At 39.0% G+C, this 9,958-nt stretch overlaps 1 protein-coding gene across 1 annotated transcript in view; it reads right to left on the bottom strand.

Annotated features, from left to right (window-relative positions):
- Positions 1–9,565, bottom strand: part of MRPS31 (mitochondrial ribosomal protein S31) — a gene marked incomplete at its 3' end in the record, with an annotated part of 11,614 nt that extends 2,049 nt beyond the window's left edge. Inside the window, 5 exon segments of the mRNA XM_010169839.2 lie at positions 1,146–1,289; positions 7,014–7,172; positions 7,830–8,120; positions 8,761–8,841; positions 9,447–9,565. Of these exon segments, the coding sequence (XP_010168141.2) occupies positions 1,146–1,289; positions 7,014–7,172; positions 7,830–8,120; positions 8,761–8,841; positions 9,447–9,565 (794 nt within the window).
- Between the last annotated feature and the right edge of the window lie 393 nt (positions 9,566–9,958).

The following is a 9,958-nucleotide window of genomic DNA, read 5'->3' on the forward strand; positions in this document are numbered from 1 at the left end:
AACACTGAAGAGGCCCAAGAGATAGTTCCTTAACACACCTTAACAGTTTGGTAGTTCAAGAAGAAGGAAGTTATTCAGAAACACTTCAGCAAGCAGGTCAAGTTCTTCTAACAACTGGCTATGAGCCACTTGGAGGTTTTTGCATGATCTGCAGGGCTCAATGCATATGCTCCCATCTGTTCCTTATGGGAAGTCACAATTCTCTGTTTATGATATGCTGGAATAGATGTCTCAGTCAAAGAGGGCAGAATATTGTACATCCACTCACCCATAAATTTATGGGGGTTTTTTTCTTAGTTATCCAAATTCTGTCTTCAGCAATATCTAAACACAAATTACTCCATCAACTTCCAGCCCCTAACCCCAAGAAAATGGGATCAATTTGCAAAATAAATTAATTATCAGAGAAGTTAATCTTATTAAAAAACAGAACTTCTAGAGAAGGAATATACTGGGAAGGAACACGATGATGAGCTGCCATGGGAAAAATCAAAAGACTGCAGGCAAGAAAGCATAGCTTACAGAAGTAAAACAAAAATTTAAGAGCATTCCTTAATTCATTAAGAAATAGACTGGCCACATAAACCAGCAGCAAGATAAATTTAAGAAGTACCCTGAAATCATCACGTAAACTATAGTGTTCATTTCACAGACAACTATAACGTGACAGACAACAGAGAATTCAATTACAGAATGACTTGTTGGTTGCAACAAGGTGGTAAGAAATAAAAAAAATCCACAACTTTAAAATGTCTTTATATATACAGAACATTTATCAAAGTTTTCCATTAGATGAAAGTAAGCCTTCAGAGCTTCCATCTCCCAAACAGTTAAAAAAGTGATATAAAATTGTGCTATGCATAAGTGAGAATAATTTAAACTACTTAAAACAAACACAATTACATTTCAGCACCGAGTATTTTGAAGGGTGTATTATTTGATTAGCTGGTTAACATTAACTAGTGTGGTCTAACAGAAGTTTATTTCAACACTAACAGCACTTTCCTCGGAAAATACTTAAGTAATTTCTTTAAACTCTGAAGTATCATGGTAACATAAATACCTACAACTACATTTAAAATATTAACCATTAGTAGTAATTGATTGTATACTCCTTCTATTGGAAGGGAACACAACAATAATACCTTCTGGAATCAGACTTAGGTGACAATCTTTCAGGCTTGATGCTTTGACCATCTTCATCCAACTTCAAGGAAATGTGACTGGATACCCTCACACCTCTCTGAGCTGGAGACTGCTTTTTAACTGTCATTTCTGAAATAACGTTGCTGAAATTAAAAACATAAATGTAAAAACTCAAGAAATTCACAAAGCAAGGAAGTTTGTCATATGTATTGACCAGAAACTCTACTGTCAATTGGTTTCATAAGCCTCTACAAGACAGAATCATACATTCCAAAATACACCCATTTTTAAGTCATTAAACACTCAAGTCTTACTTTTTAAACCACCTCAGTTGTTAACATCTATATAGACTAAATGAAAAGTGCTATTTTAGCCTACTAAATCTACAATGAATGCTTTCTTTGAAACTATTTAGTTTTCAACTAAAAGAAAAAAATCATGTATCTGCATACCAACATTCACAAAGGTATGTTTTGCTTAAGCAAATAAGGAATTTCTCTGGATACAAGAAATACACTGAAATAAGGAGGTAAAATTCACCAGTTTTTTTGGACAGAAACCAACACTGCCCAGGGACAGAGCTGTGCTGCTGCAGACCAAAAGGAAGCTTGCCTTCAGACATCAGCTGACACGGGTCAATCAAGCCACCCTAATAAGTAGGTCACCTTTCCTGATCCTCTGCAATCTGTTGCACTGCATAATCATATTATAGCTTTAACAGATCACATCTTCCTTAATAATTCTGTAGTCAAAATCATAAGTGAAGAACAAGTGCTCTGATCTCTCCCAGCACAGTTTGCAGCTCATTCTGAACGCAAAGAGGAAAACACACCACCTTTCTGCCTCCACTGATTTGTCTCCTTAACCAGTAAGTCTGTTGGTCGGTAAAGACTAAGATGATAATTCTTACTCACAGCTATCCTCTCCTCCCAACTGCTTCCAGTAACAAACAGCTATCCAAAACTGCAGCTCTTCGAGTTTTAAGAGAAAAATACGGTCCCAAAACAAAAAAAAAAGCCAAGTCAAAAATACTGCATATCCATGTTATGAAAATCTAAATGAAGTTCAAACTATGGTTTAGGTAGCTTAAGCCAAAAGAGATTTTATTAACAAGAAAGAAATACTTCTGGAAAACTGTAAAAGCTAATTGCCACAGCAACACAGTAGGATTTTCTCTTCTGTCTTAGATGTGTTTCCAAATGGCAGAACAAGAATTGCAGAGCGTTTCAAGTACCTACTCTGAATGAAAGGCATCAGAAAACAAGTTTTAAATCATTTAATTTTAACCTTAAAGAAAAAGCAATCTCAAACTAGTCACATATCTCACACTAGAAATTACTCTATGAAGTGCCTACTGGCATTGGTGAGTTGGTGTTGGGCCAGAAGCCTGACATACTTGTGAGGGTCAAGAGGACATAATTCCTAAGGTCAGTCACACACAGCCCAGCCCAACTGCTTGGCTGCGACCTACAAGGCTGGAGTGCTCCTGCACTACAGGGGGATGAGGCTTCCTTGGAGAGGCTCTTCTCATAGCTGACCTTGATTTATTTGTCTTTTGCACAGTAGGTCTGGACAGACTATGCTACCAAGCTATCAGAAGATGTAGTCGATGGTATCATATTCCCACTGGAAAGTCCTAATGTCACCCCATCATTGGCATATGAACATTTCTGGAAGCAACATTCACCACTCCATCAAATAAAAGTGCCCCTGTATTCAATAAAAATAAAACTACAAAGATGTTTTGAAGGTCTTTGTAATGAAAAACATCCGATTACAAATTCATACTCCAACCCCAGTGTACCTACAGTGGTTAGATATTACATTATATTACCTCACGTCACAACATGAGGTCAGAACAATAAGCTCCTAGATACTTTGACCTTCCAGGGATGGCAAGAGGTAGAGATTTTGTAACAAGCAGAGATTCTCTCTCCTTCCTGATCACCAGTCAATAACTATAACACTAGAAATGGAGACCCAAGGAGCTGTGGATATACTTTAATCTGAGCTCTGAATTACTTTACCACCTCTACACCCGAAACAGAAGCTGAAATTTCAATTTGTAGTGCCGCTGATTCTATTTTGGTACAGTGCTGCTGTAATTTCCATTGAGTGAAACTTCATCCCACACTGAGAAAAATAAATTCTTGTATCATTAATATTTTCCTCTCCTAGTGAACACGCTGTCCTCACACTGTCTACAAAACAAGGCGATGAGGTGACTGTGTACAACAGTGACCTCTGGAGTCCGTGCCACAATCCTGGAAAAAAGAATTAGTACGAACCAAAAGACTCAGACAACGTACAATTTATTTCATGCCCCCACACCTCTCAACAGCAGTATCCCAATTTTTTGCAGCTGAGCATTATAAGGCTCTACTGCTTGTGAAGGTACCTTATTTTTAAATACATTTAAATAACAGAGAAATATATATTGGTTTTTAAAATGTGTCAGCATATTGAGCGCAAAACCTTTATGGAAAAAAAAAAATTAAAGTTAAACTTTCCATATTCTCTTCTTGTCAAGTAAAAATCAACACAAAATATTTATACAAAATCATGTATAAATAAAAGTAATGCTTTCTAATATATTAAAAGAATACTAGTGCCTTCTGCTGGACTTTTAAAAATCAACAGTTTTAACACTGATCAGAAAGCTGAAAGTACCAAATTCATCTCGGAATGTAACTGTGAAAGGTTACTATTAATCAAGTTTTCAGTCATGAAAATCAGCAGGAGTTGCTGGTCTTTCTAGAAAACTCATCCATTGAGAGAGTTTCAAACTGTTGCCTAACTATTATGGAAGAAAACAGAACCTTTACCGTATAATGTCTTCATCAATGACAAAGAGAGTGGGACTGAGCGCACCCTCAGCAAGTCTGCAGAAAACACCAAGCTGAGTGGTGCAGCTGACATGCCTGAGGGACAGGATGCCATCAAGAGGGACCCGGACAAACCCAAGAAGTGGGCCCATATGAACCTCATGAGGTTCAACAAGGCCAAGTACAAGGTCCTGCACCTGGGTCAGAGAAATCCCTGGTGTCCATACAGGCTGAGGGATGAAGGGATTGAGAGCAGCCCTGACAAGAAGGACTTCAAGATCCTTGTGGATGAAAAGCTGGACATGAGCCAACAATGTGCACTCACAGCTCAGAAAGCCACCTGGCTTCATAAAAAGAAGCGTGGCCACCAGGTTGAGGGAGGTAATTCTGCCCCTCTACTCCGCTCTGGTGAAACTCCACCTGGAGTACTGTGTCCAGCTCTGGAGTCCTCAGCACAACAAAGACATGGACCTGTTGGACCAGGTCCAGAGGAGGGCCACAAAAATAATCAGAGGGATGGAACACCTCTCTTATGAATAAAGGCTGACAGTTGGGGTTGTTCAGCCTGGAGAAGAGAAGGCTCCAGGGAGACCTTATTGCAGACTTTCAGTACTTAAAGGGGGCTTACAGGAAAGATAGGGACAAACTTTTTAGCAGGACCCATGGTGACAGGACAAGGAATAATGGTTTTAAACTAAAAGAGGGTAGATTTAAACTAGATACAGGGAAGAAATTTTTTACACTGAGGGTGATGAAACACTGGGACAGGTTGCCCAGAGAGGTGGTAGATGTCCCGTCCCTGGAAACATTCAAGGTCAGGTTGGATGGGGCTCCAAGCATCCTGATCTAGTTGAAGATGTCCCTGCTCACTGCAGGGGAGTTGGACTAGATGACCTTTAAAGGTTCCTTCCAAGCTAAACCATTCCATGACTCTTTTCAACATATAATAAAAAACATTAACATATATTCCCAGGCAGAAGCAAGCTTCACAAATCTGCCACAGGGAGTAGAACTTGCCAACTCAAATCAGAGCAAGCCAGCTACGACATTCCTAGCCAACCAAAAAGGCCAGTTTTGGTTGAGGAAAATGCATTTTTCTAACCATAGTGATTCATCCACACGCATGTTATAAGATATTGTAATAGTAGAACTTAACACATCAACCAACTCTACAGAGGCACTATATAGTTGCAGGGACAAAAAAGCACCTTTTTGCTTAGGCTACAACTTCCTTAAATGCCTTCCTTCTTCCACAGCAGCCACAGCTGGGTAAGTGCTTCAGGGAAAGTGCAGTGGGTGGTGAGGAGAACGTGCCCTTGTTGCCAGTAGGCACAGCAACCACATTTAGAGATGAGTATGTATAGCTTAAGGAACAGATGCGGGCCCATACGAGGTTAGCCACTGCACATATTAGCTCAGTCAGTATCAGAATGCTCCTCCAACGTCTTATCAGGTACTGAAGTAGGTTCTAATTTTAAGTTGGTCACCCACAGCCAATGCCATTGTACTCTGCTCTTCTGAAAACCCCAGTGACAGAGATGGAACAACCTCACTGGTAATTAATAGTTTAATGAACACATGCTTTATATAAAATAGTACTTATTTATTCTCCTTACATTAGGATGTGTTTCTTAAGCTGTTGTTAATACTGCACACACAAAAAAACAAAATACAAATAAAGAAGATGAAACACCTCAATTTTACACAAAACAGACAGACCTCTCAACTTTAAAGCTACTCATTTTGGCTCCAAAAGCCTGTGGTGAGATAAACTCTCAAGATCTCCTATATTCAGGCTGAGAGGACATTATGAAAACAGAGCACATACAGCCTTTGGAGACACTTGCATGTACTACCTAAAATCGTATTTCCTCCTCAAATAGGACAGACTTCACATGTTTGGAGAGAATTTCATTCTGCTCTCCACAACCACCACTAGTGCTCTTGGTAGAGAACCACGAATACAAGCTAAAAGGGAAGCTGGCATAGTTTCTCCCTTTTCCCTTTACAACCTCTGAAAAACACGGCATTTTGTTTAACCAAGTTATTCACTGCACGCTGTAACTCAGCCTATTTGCAAGTATCCATCACATCTTCCTTAGTTTTCCGCCACTTAAAAAATCAGACGTTAGCCACAAACATCATTAGCTTGTTGGCTGCTCTGTTTGCAGTTCACTGATAAACATACGAAGCAGATCCTTTACTGATCCTTAGAGCGACCTACAAATACTCATATATGGGTCAAACTTAAATCCTGGTTTGGGACAAATTCATTTTCAAAGAACAAATTAAAACTAAGATGATAAGCAGCCTGAAGTTCACACTGGAAACAGCCATAAATAAAGGTTTCACACTCCCATTTTTCTGAAGATACAATTTTCTGATTAGTGCAGCATTTCACCTGGATTTAATGCCTTATTTTCTGAGTAGTTATCTGAATACTAGCTGGGGGAAAAAAAAAAGAACAAAAAAATCTGTCTTTAACCATCATCCAAAAGAGCAGTACGCACAACTGTTTCAGTTTCCAAACAAATGTTTCTCATCTGTTTGAAAACCACACTGGAAACGGAGTTAAGCCAAGAGATGAGTTTCTTGGGTTGACTGGAAAATTTTGAAAGGAAGGGTGGTGCTATGAATAGAGCTGCTCTAGTTCAGTTCTGCAGAGCTGTCACGAAAATTCACCCATCCAGACAGAATGTCTGAACATTTACAAATCCATCCATTGTGTGAGAATTTTGGAAGCTTGGGGAATAAAAAAAAAACCCAAACAAACCCAAACCTGTTATTTTGCTAGCTTGTCCAAGAAAGTAATGACCCTGAGCAGGAAAACAATTCCATTTCTGCAAAACCATTTTAGAATGAGGATAGCAAAATTTAGGGAGTTTGACCAACGATTTTCCCATTATTCATTAATTCCAAGTATAACCTGTCCAAATGCACCTTTTAAGGCCATCTTTCCAACACAGAACCCAGTCACCTTCAAGATGACATGGCAAAATCAAAATTTCACATGTTACTGAGAATAACATTCAATATACAGACCGTATGTTAATAGTTCCCCCCTTTTTCTGTTCATCTGTGGTTTCTTCGTGTCGTCTTAGTTGTGCAAGTAGTTCTGATTCTGTCTGTTTCTTGTTGAGTGGCAGGGAAGATGCAACTGCAGAAACAGCCTCCACCAGTTCTGGATTTAAAGGCTTGCTTCTGTAAGAGATGTAACAGATATGGATATATATATATATATATAAAAATAAAAGCCTCAATATATTCAAATTGTCATTTCTGTACTGTCATTTTATGTCTTAATAACACAGAAGTTACAGCTACACAATGTCCCAAATGGGGGTGCAGGTGGACAGAGGGAAGTTTAGGTTTACCCTATGTTGCACTAATTATAAGCTGATAAATGATACTGACAAACTGTTGTACTCAAGTGGCCAAAGACTACAGGCAGCACAGACCTGCAAGACTATAAACACAATGTGGTGGGGAGCCATCCACGAGTCTCAACACTCATGATGTCATTCTTAATCTTGTGTTTGTTTTTTTTTCCCTTTTTCCTCAGTTTTATTGTATTTTATCTGAACAGCACTTTCTCCCTCCCATTAAAATAACTTCCCACAGGCAGCTGCTAGTGCTGCCATGCAAGAGTCTCAGTGCAGAAAAAGGTAACATACTGCAGAAAGCACACATCATCTTTTATCCAGATTCTGCCCTGTGACTTTCTGCAATCTCCATCTACACTACATTCCCTTACAAGACTCTCCTCCATACTTGGAAATGGCATTTGATGCTTTATTTCATCCTAGATAACGGGGGGGGCGGGGGGAGAAAAGAGACTAAAAGTTTGTTATACTTTACCGCTGGGTATGTTCTGTAGTTTTCTGAAGCATGCTACTTTCACTGTCCAGACCTTCCAGCTTTTTTGTGGCTTGCTTTTTGATCTCATGTGTTTTTAACTGTTGGAGCTTCTTCCTGTAGCTCACTTCTACTTTCATACTACCAATAATGTCTAACAATTTCTGCTTTGGTGTTTCTGCTACACCCTCCTGCCTCTTTGATGCCACTTCAGTGGTGCTGGTTTTGGAAGTGGTAGATTCATCTTTCTCAGCAGAAAGCACGCTGTTTGTGCTGAAGAGTTTCTGTATTTTTCTAGATGATAAACAAAGTTAAAAAAAAATAAGTAAATACACAAAATATCAGAAGTTACAAATAGGGTCCAAGGCTGAATTTTATAAGCCCACAAAAAAACCCCATCAGTTACAACCATGTAGGCCTAACTAAGTGCAAACTGGGTATGTTAAGTACACGTCAAACATGTACCTTTTGCCTTTTGAGGAGGGCTAGGGCACTATTTAAATCTCTTGATTATTTCTAGTTTCTTCATCGCACAAATCATATGAACAACTTTACTTCCTCCACAAATAAATTGTGCTTAATCTAGGGACTTAAAACTTCTAAAGCATCCCTGCATCCGGTATCAGACAGAGAGTTTGAAGGTACTGGTACCTGGTTCTTAAATTTATTAGCAGTATAGAAAACTCACTCCAAGTCTTAAAATGAGGCAACAAATAGATCGCTCCTAGCAACCTGGAAAAAAGATTGTACACACACATCTAGTTTCACATTGTTTTACACTACAATGGACCACATTCCCCTACCCTACGTACTGCAATAGAGCAGCCAAGCGTTTGTGCAGCCTTATGAGGAAATGGATCCTGCCACAGGATAACCCAGTAACAAACAAAAAAGGGTTTTTTTGTTATTTTCCCACCTGGAGCAGCTCCTCTACCTAGTATACCACATCACTGCAAAGATGCTAAAATTGGCATGGAGCAGGTGAGGACGTGAAGCCAGGGAGAGCAGAGAGCTGCTGCAACACAGACACAACTGCATTCTCTGGAAAAACTATCATAAAATTCAAAGGACTGTTCTCTTTAACATTCTAAAATGAAATGTTTAAATCTTTAAATTCACAACTACTTTTTTTTGTTTAAAAATCACCCTTAAGTTCCTAAAATTAATTTTAAAGACCTTACAATTAAATATTTATTTTGATTCAAAATAAAACACTTCAAAAGATCTGAAAGAATTCAAAGAATCATAGAATGGTTTGGGTTGGAAGGGACCTTAAAGATCATCTAGTTCCAGCCTCCCTGTCATGAGCAGGGACACCTTCCACTAACCAGGTTGCTCTGAAATACCTTCCCCTCCTCACACACACCTCTCTGGATAAAAAAGAAAATGCTGCTAGTATCATCAGGCATCTCATTATTACTTCGAGTCCCTCTGCACTTAATAAATTGTCAGCATTAAATCCTAAATTTCAATGTTGAAAAGCAACAGGAAAATTTAAGGACAGCTTCAGAACCACGTTACTGAGAAGACAGTAGGAGTCCTGTTGTTTTACACAGTTATCCTCTACAGATCTTTTTCAAGCATGTTTTTCATTAATTCAGACTGCACGCTCCCTAAAACTATTTATCCATCCAGAGATCTTTGTTTACAGTGTCAGAAAACACAAGTAAGACTGCAAGCCTTAAATGTTTAAAGCCACTAGTACACTGCAGTTTGCATCACTGTATTTCACCTGCCATCACGTTTATCTTCTGTTTGGTAGCCCAGCCTTAGAAATCAAATGCTGCTACAGAAGAAACCGAGTTGCTGTGCACTGAGACTATCACAGTATCGGAGCTTGTGCAAAAATATCAAGGAGCTTTGAAATTTAAAAATAAAAAACTGCACAACTGACTTTTCATTAAAAGCTTTTAATGAAAATCTTATAAAAATAAAATCTTTTAATACAAATAAAAATGAAATTCTAAATACTACTTTTAGGCAGTGCTTTGGGCTAAAAGGGCACAGGCAGCACCACTCTGCAGGTACACACACTGTCCAATAGTGCACCGGGCTCAAGGATGAGCAGGGCGGCAAGGAAACAAGGAAAGCAACACGGGGAACAACCCAAACCCACACCCCTCTGCCTGACT

Source organism: Antrostomus carolinensis, unplaced genomic scaffold, assembly GCF_000700745.2.
Source record: "Antrostomus carolinensis isolate BGI_N321 unplaced genomic scaffold, ASM70074v2 scaffold11726, whole genome shotgun sequence".
NCBI classification, from domain to species: Eukaryota; Metazoa; Chordata; class Aves; order Caprimulgiformes; family Caprimulgidae; genus Antrostomus; species Antrostomus carolinensis.